The following is a 16,297-nucleotide window of genomic DNA, read 5'->3' on the forward strand; positions in this document are numbered from 1 at the left end:
CAACCATTTCATTGGCTTAGTATCTACATGAACCATTTTATATCCAAGTAACTACAAGCACTAACTAGGTTTTTAAAATGGTTGATGTTAGATACTATGTTTTAATCTTGTAATTTTTGCACTTTGAAAACGTTTACTGTAGATACTAGGTTTCCGACATTGTGTAACTTCGTTTTTGTCAAATTTTTGAGAGTTTTTGCTATCCTAGTATGTGGAGAATGGTCTATAAGGTCGAAAAATGCAAAAACACGCTTTTTTAAAAATTTGTCAGATACTAGGTTTTGAAATTGCACAGCCGACCTGACAAGCCTTAATATTAGCCAAGTTATATTATATAATCACTAGCCTTAATATTAGCACCATCTATCATCGTCATCACCTGCCTAGCCTTTTCCGACTGTGTTGAGATTAGCTTCAAGTATCACCAGAAGCAGCGAAGAAAAAAAGCTGAGAAAAACTAATAGGATGACACATCAAACAGAACAGCCATGATAATTAATTCATGAACCTGCTACCTCCACCTTGGCAGGTAGGTACATTACTACCTACTACTAAGCTTTGAAGATACCAACACAGCTTCACATACATGCCAGGTCAGGTATCTGTATCGCGGCGCTGGTACATAAAGGGCTTAAGAAGGAACATGGCTGGGTTAAGTCAGTAAGACTTTGACTTAACGCTGCACCCACAGCGGGTCTCATAAAAAAACCAAATATCTGAGGAAATATTGTTATTGACCATAATATTCAATGAATACCATAGCATAGCATTCGATGTAAAACCAGATTCGTAGAGAGGCTCATTTTTGTCACAGGGAAAACACAGTTCTGAGTTCAGGAATATTAATTATACATTTACAGTTACCTAACTAAAAGAGTTCAGTTTACATGTAAACCAATATGTATAATATATATTATTCAAATTATAATTCAGATAGGACCTCGTGAAAATTAACACGTTTCACGAAAATAATTCAGTGAAGTGTTAAGATGAAAGTGTATTTTTGTTTTTTGTTTGTGTGTCAGGCTATCAATGTTACGGTTTCATTCGGAGACTATGTTTACAATAGTAAGTTTGTACCGTTTTTTTTTGTTTAATTTAAAATATACACAATCGTAGGAAATAAATATGGTTTCCATACTACAAACTACATATATACAAAGAAATATTGAAGTCATAAGATCAAGTAGTCCCATAACGCGACTGCCGTGCACCGCGTGCACGTGGTCTCGGGTTCGATTCCCGGGTCGGACCGACTGTGTTTGTGGGTTTTAGAAACTATCACAAAAAAAGCAGCTCGGAGCCTTTAAGTTGGTGATTGATACACCCGTGTATCGGAGAGCACGTTAATGTCGGTCCTGCTTGTGATCTCTCTCCGGTGGTGTCGGATTACCGTCTCATCGCGCTATGAAGGAATAGAGAGTGCACCGCCGTCCAAGCAAATGCTCGTGCACTATAATATGTCTTGCGCAGCTGGCTGATCTCCTTGTAGAGAACAGCCTCTATGTCTGACAATCAGCCTGGACACCACCAGGCACAGAAAATAAAGTAATCATAAATACAAATACTACTCGTGTTAACTAACTTGTTGACCAACTTTTACATAGAATGATCAATTGTAGACGATCCTGACGCGGCTACCCAAGGCTACAGGTTCTACCACGGCTGGAACGACCGGCTGCTCATGGAGGTGTGGCTGAACAACATGCAGCCAGGAGTCACAGCCGACATCGTCACAGACACAGGTAACATTCAATATCTCACTACGCCCTCTAAATAGACGGACAATCTGGCCAAGGTCGCCGGGAAGCAGTAAAAAGTGGCGAACCTTGGGGGAGGCAGCAGTCTAGACATGAAGTAATAGATGTCATGATCCTATCATTTGAACATCTTTGGCAATCGTTATGGGTAGTCAGAAATTCTGACAAACAGTCTTACTAAGGGATATTTTTGGTAGCCCTGGTAACTGGATTGATCTCCATTGCTCCATATAACTAAAACGCTGATGCACTGATGAAGTTACACTGGATGCCGACGCCAACATACTTGGGTAAGAGCTTGGTAGATGGTCTATTTACTATTACCATAGTCTAGCCACTTTTTTGACCTAGTTAAAATTTTGAATTGGTCTCCGAACTGTTGACTTTGAACACAAAAATAAACTTTTATATTTTTTCAGACACTCCTAAGCAAATATCGGCTCACCGCACAAGCGACCGACAGATATATTTTCTGGTACAAATGCCGTTACTATCCGAAACTTCAACATCAATTTACGTGAACATATGCTTAGACGGTTCCTGTATCCGGAAGAAACTGGCTGAAGGAGTGTTCGTTAAACGGAAGAGTTCAGTGAAAGGTGAGGGGTTCAACTTGTGAAAGTTTCATAGTTCCATCAGATCCTCACGCTGTAGCCATCGCAGGGGACACCACGAGGACACCAGGGTCGGGAGTCCCGATACGATACTCGAGTGCGACACTTCGATGCACACAAATTATTCTTTTGGTCTATTTGCTATTTCAAAGTAACGCAAAAAGTTTTAACAGCGTAAATAATTCTAATGGAATCTCGCTATAAGCGGTTGTGGTAGTGTCGGATTCAGCATACGTATAAAGGAACTTCTTCCTAAACTATAATATAGAAAAACAGTTCACCTGTGCACCTCTTAGCTTAGCTCTATGTAGGACGGCTATTCTTGCAAAATGGTCCGCCACGGAACTAAACTTGACGAGTTATCAGCATAAACGATGCCAATGAGTTCATGTCTGTTTTCAGATGTCTGTCTTCGCGACATACCGTGTCAAGTGGAAGTGAATATGACAGACGAGCCCTCAGGCAAACCCAGCAGTATTACAATGCCTAAGCCTACAATGACTAAGCAGAACAGTTACCAGACAGGGCAGGGATCCTCAAACAATGCCAGGAGTGAAACGCGCAGAACATATACTGCACGTGCACGAGGTATGCACACTCCCTATTCCTTTACTCTTGAGAGTTCCTCCCCCTCAGTTGGAGCAATTCCGACAAGACCGGAAAGAGAGCAGGGGCTCAATTCTGCTTATTCAATAATGTGTCCATTGGATATCTATTGAATCTCAATAGAAGTTTACCTTAGCGGGCATTATAATCTTAAAAACTGTATGTTGTTCTTGTTGCAGAAACGAAAACCTTTAGACATCCTAAGCAGATCAGACCATTAGCTATACCTTTAGCACCTAATAACTTGCAAGAAGAATCAAGGACCAGTAAAGGTAGGTCACTGAATTGAAAATTTTAATTTTTTATCCAGGAGTGCAAAGTACCTACATACTGTTAAGGACCAATAGTTTCTGAGTTTAGCGAGTTTAAGCGTATAGACAAACAAACTGCAGTTTTATAATATCAGCATAAATTAAGACGCAATAGGTAGATACTGATTAAAATTTTATTATATGCAGAATATCTTGAGGATACTTAAAATCACCCGAAAAATAAAAATCGACAGCAGAGATTAAGTTGATTAATTTTAAAAATATGGAATTATTTATATGCCTTCAACCAAGTCCATATAGATAGGTCAGTGCTCCTGTATCCAAGCAAAAGCTTGTGCACTATAATATGTCCTGCGCAGTTGGCTAATCTCCTTATGTGAGAACGGCCGCCGTAGCCGAAAATTGGCCTTGGACGCCATAACAAAAAAAAATATATACTTAAGTTTACTTAACAGGCAATGAAACTTTCAGATGTAACTACAGTGATATTATCAGTAGTATGCACGGTGGGATTCATCATGCTAGTTGTCGGAATTCGGAAACGATGCAACTGCACTTGTGACGCTGGGATATACCAACCGAGGATTAATTACGTAAGTCTTTTAAAAGAAACCCAGTGTTGAGTTAATCATATAGGAAGAGTTGCAATTGTTACGAGCCATGCACCGAAGGAGGGCACTAAATCTATGCTTTCTTTTTGCTATTGGCTCCCCTCTATTCTTGATACAGGCCCCAGCTTGCCTAATCCGGCACTTTACCTATTAAATTTTGAACACAGGACTACTTAAAAAAACTGCAAACTTCACTGCAAAATAATTTTGTGAAAATAACAAAAATAACACGATATGAAACCATCAGACACAATTCACGATGATTGATATTGCATTTTTCAGTCTATAAGTTTTATGTAGGTACGTAGAAAGTTTTCATCAATAATAGTATCTTTTGTTTCAGTTAAAAAATAGATTCTACGTGAACATGCTGTTTCGCAAGGAATGTGACGCCGAGATTCGGGAAATAGAACAACATAAATACGAGGAAATTGAGCGCCATTACGAGGAAATCAAATGAATATGTCTGTCTGTCTGTAACTGATAATTCGCGCCGTCGTCGGGTTCACAGGAAAATATACTTAAACGAAACTTTTTTGGAGTCTTCTACAAGCTAAATAAATAATTCTGATTGCGAAAAATAACAGAAACTTTGTGTTATCCTGACGCGGGAGGTAGTTTCCGCAAGAAACAGGTGAAACCGCTGCCTTAAACTAAGTCATAAAATAAATACGACATTTAATTTTAGAAGTGTGGATTTAAGAGGACGAATTGGAATTTTTGGCGCCAAGGATCTCAATTTTTCTCAGTAAATACAAAACGGATCAAAATACAACTTGGTTACCTGAAAGTACATGATATAAACCTTATTTTGTTAGTTGTAGAAACATGATTAGGTAACTTTTATAACAGAGAAAAATATATCAAACATACCTCTTTTTAAAAAGAGATTCACATATTATGGGCAAACGGGACCGATTTAAGCCTCTTAACTTATTTAGTAGTTGAGTATATACATACTCTTTAAAATTGTAGAAGGAATTTTTATCAAATTATCATTTCTAAATAATAAAATTACAAAACAATTTTGTCGCTTACGACTTTTAGTTATAAGCTAGCGCGCGTATTGTTATCCTCGCCCCGCTCAGACGCTCCGACCCCTTTTGGCGCCTTAGATGCGCGTGCCGGTTATGGAATTATTGTTGACCAATTCGTCTTAAACTTTCAAGCACTGCAAATATGAGTTTTATTATAAATCCTGTCGCCCTCTTAGTATTCGAGCACCGGGGATGCAGTAATACCAGTAATACTAAGGAAAATATGCTCACCTGGTGCATTGAACGGGGTTTTCCATCATCATCATCATCTTCCTGCCCTTATCCCAATTTTATTGGTCGGCGCAGCATGTTTTCTTCTTCCATACTCTTCTGTTTGCTCTCATTTCACGATTTTCACACAACATAACTGCCATTTGTTGCCATTTGGATGGGTGGGGTTAAGCAACAGCTGTCGAGGTTGGAGTTTGGATGGGTGGGGTTAAGCAACAGCTGTCGAGGTTGCTATTTGGATGGGTGGGGTTAAGCAACACCTGTCGAGGTTCTGATTTGGATGGGTGGGGTTAAGCAACATCAGTCGAGGTTGCTATTTGGATGGGTGGAGTTAAGCAACACCTGTCGAGGTTAGAGTTTGGATGGGTGGGGTTAAGCAACGCCTGTCGAGGTTCGAGTTTGGATGGGTGGGGTTAAGCAACGCCTGTCGAGGTTTGAGTTTGGATGGGTGGGGTTAAGCAACGCCTGTCGAGGTTTGAGTTTGGATGGGTGGGGTTAAGCAATATCTGCCGAGGCTTGAGTTTGGATGGGTGGGGTTAAGCAACACCTGTCGAGGCTTGAGTTTGGATGGGTGGGGTTAAGCAACACCTGTCGAGGTTGGAGTTTGGATGGGTGGGGTTAAGCAACACCTGTCGAGGTTGCAATTTGGATGGGTCGGGTTAAGCAACATCTGTCGAGGTTGGAGTTTGGATGGGTGGGGTCAAGCAACACCTGTCGAGGTTAGAGTTTGGTTGGATGGGTGGGGTTAAGCAACATCTGTCGAGGTTGGAGTTTGGATGGGTGGGGTTAAGCAACATCTGTCGAGGTTGGAGTTTGGATGGGTGGGGTCAAGCAACACCTGTCGAGGTTAGAGTTTGGATGGGTGGGGTTAAGCAACATCTGTCGAGGTTGGAGTTTGGATGGGTGGGGTCAAGCAACATCTGTCGAGGTTGGAGTTTGGATGGGTGGGGTTAAGCAACACTAATCGAGGTTGCAATTTGGATGCATAACATTTGCTAACCCTACCCATCAAAATTGATTAATTAGTCTCATGTTTTTGTTTGCTATTCATTTCTACATGATCTTCTCATGCTGTTATTATATGTATCAATCAATACATACAAACTGTAATACCTTACTATTAAAAAGAGTAGGTAACTGTGGAGTTTCTTGCCCGTCAAACATATGCATATGCATGTCGCAGATTCAAACGGATTGGAATCCACGTGTTGGTGATGTTCGTCCGCATAAAGTAAATAACCACTAGAGAGCGCACTCGCCAATTTCTTCTAAGAACACGACTCACCGCTGCGGGCGGGGGGACGCGACATAATTCGCGGCTACCATTGGTCTCAGCAAGGTATTGCTCTCTTTCAAATAAAAAATATCGATAAAATGTATTTCATCGTAGTAATAAATACTCAATAAAAATCGTATAAGAATATTTAATAAAAATCAGTCTATTACAAAAAAGGACTGCGTACAAGAAAATTATTGATTCTTAAAATGTATAAATAATAAATTTAGTAGAAGTTTTTCGAATTAATGTTTTTTTTTTTTTTTTTCATCTAGAAAATATAAATTGTTTATTTACAAATAACTTTTTACAATAACTTAATAATAAATATATATACAACATACAACTAACTTATTACCTAATATATACACTTACTATAAATAAAAATATTTAAAAAATTGCATCAAAAAACTCCTCCTCATCGCTGCCCACCGGGAGTGTACCCAAGAGGCTGGCAGCATTGCCACGTTGGATGGCAATGCTTACTTTTTGGCCAAAATAAAAACCAGCCCCTGGGTCACCTGAAGTGTCAGCAAGTCGCTTAGCGATATCCTTATATAGGAGATTAGATTAATATTAATGTTTATAGAGATTATTATTAATGTTTTAGGGTCCTGATTATTTTTGGTAAAAAACGATAATCGAACGTCTACATATTTCTTGGTATATTTTAAATAGGTACACGATGTAATTATTCCAAAATTATGAGGTTTATAAAAACTACGATAGGCAAAAACATTGTTGGAATCGCTGAACTAAATAAACGTCGGCATTGTTTTAAATATTCAAAACAATTGGGAGTGAAGTGCCTCGAGCAAACAGCACTTTGTTATTGTTGGGGACCAATTTTCCATATTTCTGGAATCTTAAAAAATCTAAAATGAAAATATATTTTTCTATTACATTAAAATTAATTTGGTCCATGGTCAGTTAATTAACTCATTAGCCAAAATAAAACATATTTTTTAATGAATGTAAATTTACTATTATCGATATCCACTTCATCCTTAAAGGTAACAGCACAAATTTCATCGATAGGAATACAAAGGGCAAGAAAGAAATGGACGTATTAGAATTTCTTAATGAAAGAAAGGGACTTTTCCAAAAGACATCAACGAGCGTGAGCGCGGTTCACCAACCACCAATTTAAATAGACCCCCGTGGTATTTCGTAATATAATTAAATCAAAGCCAAATTTTGGTATTGATACTTGCCGATGCCATCCTTTTTGTAACTAGATGTCCTGGATTGTTTCCCGCACCATTTCATCGCGCATGTAGGCAGACTAACGTTTGGCGAGCGTCGGGGCACTGTATGCGCAGTCAAGTGGTTTTATAGTCTTTGTTCGTCCGCCATCTTAATATTTCTCGGTCAGTGCGCACACCCGGCGCCGGCGACGTCTCAGGAGCAAGAGAACGAGCTCCATCGACATTCACACTACTGACAGATTGACATGACGCAGACAACTGTCACTGTCAAACATCAATATGAAGCTCACAACATTCAGTCTAGTGTTGCTGCTCGAAAAATAAATAATTATTCATTCTCCGACATGCATATAGGAAACTACTTTTGGAATGGGCAACTAGAATCAAACTTATTTATATTTTGAATTATCAAGGTTACTTACTTCAAATAAAAGCAAAGACTGAAAACTTCATATTGAATTTATTGAAAAAGTACAATACATTATTATAACCGATACTTCTTAACTGTCAGATAACGAACAACTCACTGATAGAGCGAACATACGAACAAACAGATTCACTGAGTTTTATATAACGTTAACAGCATTAAACAAATATGTGCTAATTTCAACCTTATCACTTTGTAATAAGAGTCACTGTACTTGCTGTTCTAAAATTAAAACAAAATTACACTAAGCTTGTAGTATATGATTTTTCCTATTAACAAAACATTCATGTTTACTTAAAATGGTGAAAAAGCCCCCATAACTCAATTTAGATTGTAACAACTGCCGAAAATGATCATTTAATATGAAATCATTGATAACACTTTATTTATAGTGTCTAAAATACCTCTAAACTAGCTTTTCTAAATGATCTTATATGATCTATGTTTTGCCTAACTGGATTACAATTTGTGTTTAATGTCTTTCCGAAAAAGTCACTGGTTCAATTTAAGCTGTAAATATATCTATTTATTTCAAGATGTTTAAACATAATTTAAAATACAGTCGTTAGTGTGAAGTATACTCTGAACGTTTTTTGATTTAGTTGACAAGAACAAACAACGGTATTTTCCCTTGAAAACTGACAGTTTTCAACTGCACACAAAATTCAGTACCCCTATTTCTGGCAGTTAAACCTTCCATTAGTGTCAAAATCAATAATTTAAATAGTGTTTGCATTGTTATCGATAAAATAACTTATACTCCTTCAGACCGCGAGCAAAACCGCCTCAAAACAGTTACTTTTACATACAAATTAAACTAGTATTTTTCATCAATTTTTGAGTCGTAATTTCTTTTTAAAGAAAGGATTAATAGGTGATGGGGTGGATGGCTTTAAATTCGTCTTGCTCGGTTGTTTGGAACTATCAAACGGTATACTCGGGCTCTGTCGAACACTCTTATAATAGTCCACCGGTTGCTGCATCGAATTATTCTTTAGCGCAAATTTCACCTTTTTCGGCGTATCATAATGATTGGATTTCATGTTTTCAGTTTTTTTCGTTTGTTTCTGAAATTGTTTGACTTTGTTATTAACTACCAGTGCTGGGCTCTTGCTTTTTGGTGAATTATCGACTTTTGGAGAATTCGTATTTTCTTGTTTTTTGTTTTTGCCGTTCTGTGTCGGTTTTTCAACACTTTTCTGGACTTTCTTATTGTTTTTATCTACTTGACCGTTTGTAGTCTTATTGTCTACGGGTATAATTTTAGTTTTTACTTTATTATTCTGAGCACCGTTTTCGATAACTTTTGGTACATTATCTTTAGGTTTTTTACTACTTTTAGCTTTGCTTTTGTCACCATTTTCTATTATTTTCTTAACTTTAGCATTATCTAACTTATTGGCTACATTTTTATTATCTTTTGCACTTTTAGGAATATCTTCAACTGTAATACTCTTGTCGGTCGCGTCTCCGTTCGCTTTGGCGTCGACTTTGCGTTTTTTGTTTGCGACTGCGACTTTATTGTCGTTGTTGCGTTTCTTGTTTTCTTTGTTTGCTTGTTTGGGTTTCTTGGCTTCCGGTTCCGCTGTTTCTACTTGCCAGCCGTTGCTCTGTCAAAAAGAGGGGATATGTTTAATTAAAGTAACGAATAGCATGCCGTGGAACGGTGACTTAAATTTTATTGGTAGATACTCGCGTATACGCGGAAAAATATGGAAGTTTCGAGGGTTAAATACAAGGAATCAAATAAGTCTATCATTTAGAATATTTTTTGATAAACATTAATTAGGCCAGCCTTTTTTGCTATAAAAGACGAACTTGATTACTAAGTATTTTCCTCAGCAGGTCTACTGTAACTTATAAAGTGATCCACTTGTTTAAAATATAAGCTTAAATAGTTATCTACACAATATTCCTCGACGACATACAGTTTGTCTCGCTCAGTATACTCACAGTGGCTTCAGTAGAGAGCTTCTGCTTGACAGCATCGACTTCCTCCACGATGCTGCTGCCGGCGCGAGTCTTGGCCAGCAGACGCTTGCGGTGCTTGCGAGACAGACCTAAGGACAAATGTTATTTTAGCTGTTAAAGTATGAGGGCGCGGGTTCGATTCCAGGTCAGGCAAGTATGGATGGCACGTTAAACTGTAGGTCCCGGCTGTCATTGAACATCCTTGGCAGTCGTTACGGGTAGTCAGAAGCCAGTAAGCCTGACACTAGTTTTACCAATTGGTATTAAGTTGCCCGGGTAACTGTGTTGAGGAGGTCAGATAGGTAGTCGCTCCTTGTGGCACACTGGTACAAGCCGATCCCAACATAGTTGGGAAAAGGCTCGGGAGATGATGATGATGACGATGATTATTATTTTGTTTGTCTCTTATAGACCTTAGGGACTATAGTCCCGGAATTTTAAGAGGCGATCATGGGGCCGAAGATAACACGCTGAAGCCCTTTGAGATAAATTGAATGAAATGGTGACACAAAACCCCTGTTTACACATAGAAATGAACCAAATGATGATGATTATTATTAGGTAGACAAACGCACCTCGTAACGCGAGTTCATCGCTGGCAGCTAACAGCTTCTTCTCCAGCTGCTGCAGTGACTGCGCGGATTTCTTGTGCTTGAGGGGGGGAGCAGACTCCTCCGCGTCGTCAGTCTGCACGCGGAGGGGATACTCGTCGCGGGCTAGCTGCTCGAAACTGGAAAGATAATAACAATATAAACATTATAATCTAAAATGTTAAAAAAAGCAACTAATTGTGAGGCCAATTGGAAAAAGCGAAACCGAAAACAGAAATAATTTTCAGGAGGCTGTACATAAAAAAAAAACCAGTAGATGGGGAAAACTATGCAACGGATTTTGATGCGGTTTTTTTCAATAGATAAACGAGTGAATGGTGATTAAAGAGGAAGGTTTATATTGTATAATAACACACATTAAATAGTGGGGAAATACTGTTACCCCGTGCGAAGCCGGAGCGGGTCGCTAGTTACAAATAACTGTAGAAGTAATTTACCACATACCGTTGCAAACATATCCTAACTCTCCTGTGCGTGGTAGAGGAGGCTGTAGCTAACAGCTCTCGCAGCAGTGTTGCTAGCTGCGACGCCGGCACTGGTAGTGTTGCCAGCTCCACGTCTACCCGACCCGCGCGGGGGTCCAGGGGTTTTGATGTACTGGGGGGTAGAAAATAAAAAAATGGTAATTATTTTATGTGTTATAAAAAAGTACGAAAAACCAAATTGAATTCTGGGGCAAAAAGAATGAAGCTTATTCATTGTGTGACAAAGCAACACATCTGATTACAAAAATATTGGCCAGTTTAAAAAGAAGGTACCTAAATATTGTTTTCGTTATCCTTCTGTCTGTCAATCACCAGGCTGAATCTCATGAACAATATGACATGACAATTGTAGTTTTCACTGACGATAGACCTCTATTGCAGAATCAAATAAATAGAAATAAAATGTTTGGGTAACTCCCATACAATATACAATTTTTTTTGGCATTTTAAAGTTACCTAATATGGAATCGAATTCCTGGTACCTTAGATTCGTATTTGGCCTGCTACTTAAAAAACATTCGTTTTAAACGGCATATTAAGGAAGAAGGTACCTTTCATCCTCTGTATCGGTGTTCTCATCATCATTCTGTTCATCATCATCATCTTCTGAGTCGGTGACCAGCTCCAGAGCCTCGGGACCACCTTCTGGGCAACCCATCTGTAATTATATGTTCAGTTGTAATGTAAGAAGAAGAAGTACTCTTCTTATTATACTTGTTCGATAAAGTATTAAATATGTAGTGAAAGACTAAAGTGACTTATATACAGCCAGTAAATAAAAATAAAGTAATAGGTATTAAAAGTATTTTATGGTAAAACGGAAGAACAGACTTGGACGCGCTTCTTTCAGTTGAAACTAATGGTAGTACTTATATTCGTTTCACCAAAATCAGCTTAGCCATTTAAACATTTTTTTTAGCATTTTTTTCAAGCCTGTTTATTAGTTTTTTGAACTATTATGTGTTTCTATAAGCTGTTATTTCTCATATGATTAATTCGTCACCTTCTGCCAAGCCGCAGTGGCATGCTGATACTCCAACCCCTTAGGGCTCTGCCGCACCAGCGCAGTGAGCAGTCTCCGCGCCGCCGCGCACAGCAGCGGCGCCGACCCGCCGCACATGTACGTGCACAGAGGGCGGAGTAGCTCCACTAGGCTCGCTTCGGGGATGTCGCCGGAGGATACCTGTGGAGAGAGTATTTGTTACAAAAGAAATAATAAAATAAAAAATAGAGGAAACCGACGTAAATAAAACATATACATTATACATTGTGTGTGCAATATCATTGCATTATACTAGGTGTTCTAGGCAGTCTCAATAAATAACTTACTTGGATATCATAAAGCTAAATGTCTTTAGTTGAAAACGCAAATCTGAGGTACTGGACCATTTTAAAAAACCTTTAAAAGTTAGATAAGCCATTTACCGAGGTATACTCTCCGAGACTTATTTTCAGGTTGTTTTTTTCTTTAATTTCAGTTGTAATTGTTGGGTAGTGAGATTATTTCCGAGTAAAAGACTATAAAAATACCGGTGCTGTATAGAGTAAAAGTAGAAGTTCCCCTGGGACGCGAGTGAAACCACGGGAATACAGCTAGTATATAAATAAAATGTAGACGACTATAAATACCTTGGCAATTTCCTCTAAATAGCAGTCTACAATATGCAGTAACATAGACATCGCATTGCGCGCGTAGTGCGGAGTCTTCAGAGCAAAAATACCTGAAAATATAATACAAATCAGTATTTGTTGCTGTAAATTTTTGTGACTAACAGGCTTACCCCTCAATATTCAATACACAATTTTATTGAAGAAATTGTCTTAGATATTACAGAAATAGACCTTATTTATTCGAAAGACGCGTGTGTCTTTCGATTTTTACTTGTGATTTTTACAGGAACTTTACCCAATACCATTATACACATACGATTTGTGGCTTTAATAATTACATAGCTGTTAAGTTTTTAAACGCTTTTATTTAACTTGCAATATATGTATGTATGTTACGGTGGATTCTTTGAACAATTTAAAAAAAAAGTAAGTTAGTAATGAAATAAAGTAATATCTCACCGTCACTGCCAGACAGGATTTTGGCGTACATCTGACAGCTCTTCAAACTCCACTTGCTGCGCAGTAGACAGCGCAGACTCGCGCGCAGGTAGCGACGAACCAACTGCAATAATTTACAAAGTGAGTAAGAAATTCAGAATCAATCAAATCAGATCAAATCATTTATTTCATTTACTACTCTATTATGACATATTTAGGCTGAGACTCCACCTTTATTTATTCTTTATTGCACACTTAACAATGCGTATAAAAATAATAAAGACAGTTTATGTTCAATGGCGAGCTTAACCCAGAATTGGGTTCTCTTACTTACAGCCAACCTTAAATCCATGGAGAGATTTGATAGTGGTAGGGTAGATTAAAAAAAGTGCACAAAAAACAAAAATATCAAATAACAATACACTAGACATCAAAATGGAGTATAGAAAATTTTAAACAACCAATCGAATTTCTTTATTCAAGCATCTTGTTTCTTTGACCAGAGAAATTCTATTGCTTGTTTAAAACCTTTCCGACTTTGGTGGGAAAGTAATGAATGAAAATTATGTTCTAATTTTTGTGACATACCATGAGAAACTTGTCAGTGCGGTGTTGGTCGAGGCCATACCACTCGGTGGCTAGCACTCGGAGCCCTGCCTTGTACATGAGGAGTGCATGACGGAGGTGCTCCTCAGGGAACACGTCTAGTATGGCTGATATGTTCTCACATAGCTCCTCCTGTTCATAAAATAATATTTATGTTATAAATGGGAATATCTGTCTGTCTAGTGTTCTGCCACTGAGATTATAAAGGTGAATGTGTGTATGTTTGTTCATGTGCAAATGGCTGAACCGATTTTGATAAAACTTTGTAGCAGCATAGCTAACACAATAACAACTTTTTGGACCTAGTAAGATTTTTTATAAGCGCCTGCAAAGGCCTATTTGAAATAAAAATAATAGATTCTATCTTTCCTTTAAGAAGTGAGGGAAACCGCTAACAGAAGCTAGTAGTTTAGAAAACATGAACTGCTTACAATTACTTACAAAATAAATATCAATTTCCTACCTGTATGAGAGGCTTATCTGACATCCAAACTGCATAAAACAAGCCCTTCCATACTCTTACAAAGTCATCTTCCTTGAATTCTGAAAACATACAATATTTATTACCTGTTGCACAATATTAATGAAATAATTACTTTACAAGCTTATTAAATTATTTACAATATCATAACACTGTTTTTAAGTGTTTCTTCTTTAATCGAACTTGTTTTGTCCATCCATTTGGCCTCCACAAAGAATTTATTTTTCTACAAATTGCACTATAATTTCATATAAATTGTAATTGGCAACTGTGTAAGCCTCTTTACTTGTGACAACCTACTACTTTTGTTAATTTGGACACAGAAGCTGATGGTATTCCTTTACTAATAACTAAATAAACATAAAATGTATAGACAAACTTAAGCAACACAACTGAATCCTTCTATATGATTGAAAAAAAATATATATACTGCTTGAAGAAATATCAACACAAGTCTTCTCTAAAGTCAAAATAGGTTTAAAATCCAGACTTAGAGGCCATAAATTAATGTTTTAACCTTTCGAGACAACGCCCTAAGACCTAGACAAGGGTAATAGCGCGCGAATCAATACACAGACCTTTTTGTCTGGCTTTAGTAGGTAATTACAAGCATGGCATTTATAATCACTTTAAAATCAATACTTAATAAGTGAGAGGAGCTTAAAACACACGATAAAGAGTGGATAAAGGTTTTCTTTCAGTAGTATGTAAGGCTAGACACGAAAAAACAGCATGTTAGACATATAATTTATACAACGCATATTGTATGTTAGACTTTTGAGGTTATGTACCAACTTTGGTAAAAAAATAGTTTTGTTGGATGAAATATAGTAAATAAAGTATAGGTAAGTCAAAATAAAGCTTTGTACTAACCGTATCCTTTCTCGAAACAGTTTAAAAGCCATTTTTTAAGTGATTTCAGCACTCTGTCGCGGGTTTTCTTTTCATTACCCGATAATAAACGTGCGAACTTAATCTCTTGAGCTACAACTAAAACATGTTCCTTTTTAGTTTTAACCTTTTCTTTCTTCTTTATTTTGTCTTTCTTAACTTTAGTTTTCTCAGGGATTTTCATTTTGAGTTTGTGTTTTTATAAAAACAAGCGACCACCATGCGACAATCGCGTTTCAGTTTTTTGACAGCTTTGAAACTGACATTTGTGCAGTTGACATTTCTAACTCCTGTTTTTTTTTATTATTGTAGACGATTGCATGTTATTTAGTCGATTCATAGTTCTATATTTTTCTGTAGGTAGCGTAAAAATCTATCGTCGTATTGATTTCTGACACTTACGCGAATATTAGACATTTAAATAAAACTACTTTTACGGATTTTATCGCGGTTATATTATATTATTTTAATCCCGACGTTTCGGATCCTTTACAGCATCCATGGTCACGGGCAGACTAAGGTGTTGGTCGTCTTGATATATTAGTTACAAACAGCTACCCTACATTTTGTTAATTATTATTGACAATCCGATTCACGCAAAACGAGCTCACTGTATCCTTAGGTCGAGCAGTTGTAGGCTTGGATTTTGATTTAATAGTTTCTATGATGGGATTCCAAGCAGGTGGTATGACCCAGCCATCTTCTCTATTGAAATTTGGATGTTTTTTAATTTCAATAGCCTCGCGAATCATCCTAGGTAGGAATCGGTTTTCTTTTGCAAGGACTTGTGGTTTATCAAATCTGATGTAATGCTGGGCCTTGTCTAGTGTGTGTTCACAAACTGCTGACTGTCTGGAACGGCGGTGTTTGACATCGGCGATGTGTTCTTTTACGCGGGTCCCTATGCTTCTTTTAGTTTGGCCTATGTAAGAGAGACCACAATCACATTCAAGCTTGTATACACCCGCATCTTGTAGAGGTATGTGACACTTGACAGGTGGTAAGAATTGACTAATCTTCTTCAGCGGCTTGAAGTAGGTTTTGATTGAAGCTCGCTTCAAGATGTAGCCAATCTTGTCTGTGACTCCTCTTATGTATGGAAGAACAGCAGGTAGACGCTCAACTGTGGCTGGTTTCACGCGGGTTCTGCGACGAGGGCGC

The 16,297-nt window shown here is 37.8% G+C and overlaps 2 protein-coding genes across 2 annotated transcripts; one reads left to right on the forward strand and one right to left on the reverse strand.

Annotated features, from left to right (window-relative positions):
- The first annotated feature begins 917 nt into the window (after positions 1 to 917).
- On the forward strand, positions 918 to 4,395 carry LOC110378490 (uncharacterized). The gene is made up of 7 exons (XM_064042729.1): positions 918 to 1,068; positions 1,623 to 1,745; positions 2,180 to 2,359; positions 2,777 to 2,962; positions 3,160 to 3,252; positions 3,724 to 3,845; positions 4,207 to 4,395. The coding sequence occupies exons 1-7, from the start codon at positions 990 to 992 to the stop codon at positions 4,321 to 4,323; spliced, it is 900 nt and encodes a 299-aa protein (XP_063898799.1). The 5' UTR covers positions 918 to 989; the 3' UTR covers positions 4,324 to 4,395.
- Positions 4,396 to 8,056: 3,661 nt separating this feature from the next.
- On the reverse strand, positions 8,057 to 15,407 carry LOC110378501 (ribosomal RNA processing protein 1 homolog). The gene is made up of 11 exons (XM_064042659.1): positions 15,119 to 15,407; positions 14,228 to 14,307; positions 13,747 to 13,896; positions 13,180 to 13,282; positions 12,739 to 12,830; positions 12,113 to 12,292; positions 11,661 to 11,767; positions 11,069 to 11,221; positions 10,589 to 10,743; positions 9,996 to 10,102; positions 8,057 to 9,652 (listed from the first exon to the last, which is right to left on the reverse strand). The coding sequence occupies exons 1-11, from the start codon at positions 15,318 to 15,320 to the stop codon at positions 8,873 to 8,875; spliced, it is 2,109 nt and encodes a 702-aa protein (XP_063898729.1). The 5' UTR covers positions 15,321 to 15,407; the 3' UTR covers positions 8,057 to 8,872.
- Between the last annotated feature and the right edge of the window lie 890 nt (positions 15,408 to 16,297).

This window comes from Helicoverpa armigera, chromosome 29 (assembly GCF_030705265.1).
Source record: "Helicoverpa armigera isolate CAAS_96S chromosome 29, ASM3070526v1, whole genome shotgun sequence".
Classification (NCBI taxonomy): domain Eukaryota; kingdom Metazoa; phylum Arthropoda; class Insecta; order Lepidoptera; family Noctuidae; genus Helicoverpa; species Helicoverpa armigera.

What these genes read in the sequence shown, in the direction of transcription:
- LOC110378490 (XM_064042729.1), top strand. Translation starts at nt 990, where the DNA reads ATGAAAGTGTATTTTTGTTTTTTGTTTGTGTGTCAGGCTATCAATGTT. An exon ending in CGACATCGTCACAGACACAG is followed by an intron (nt 1,746 to 2,179) that starts GTAACATTCAAT and finishes ATATTTTTTCAG; the next exon opens with ACACTCCTAAGCAAATATCG. An exon ending in AGAATCAAGGACCAGTAAAG is followed by an intron (nt 3,253 to 3,723) that starts GTAGGTCACTGA and finishes TGAAACTTTCAG; the next exon opens with ATGTAACTACAGTGATATTA.
- LOC110378501 (XM_064042659.1), bottom strand. Translation starts at nt 15,320, where the DNA reads ATGAAAATCCCTGAGAAAACTAAAGTTAAGAAAGACAAAATAAAGAAG. An exon ending in GCACTGACAAGTTTCTCATG is followed by an intron (nt 13,283 to 13,746) that starts GTATGTCACAAA and finishes AAATTATTGCAG; the next exon opens with TTGGTTCGTCGCTACCTGCG. An exon ending in GTTAGGATATGTTTGCAACG is followed by an intron (nt 10,744 to 11,068) that starts GTATGTGGTAAA and finishes TTATCTTTCCAG; the next exon opens with TTTCGAGCAGCTAGCCCGCG.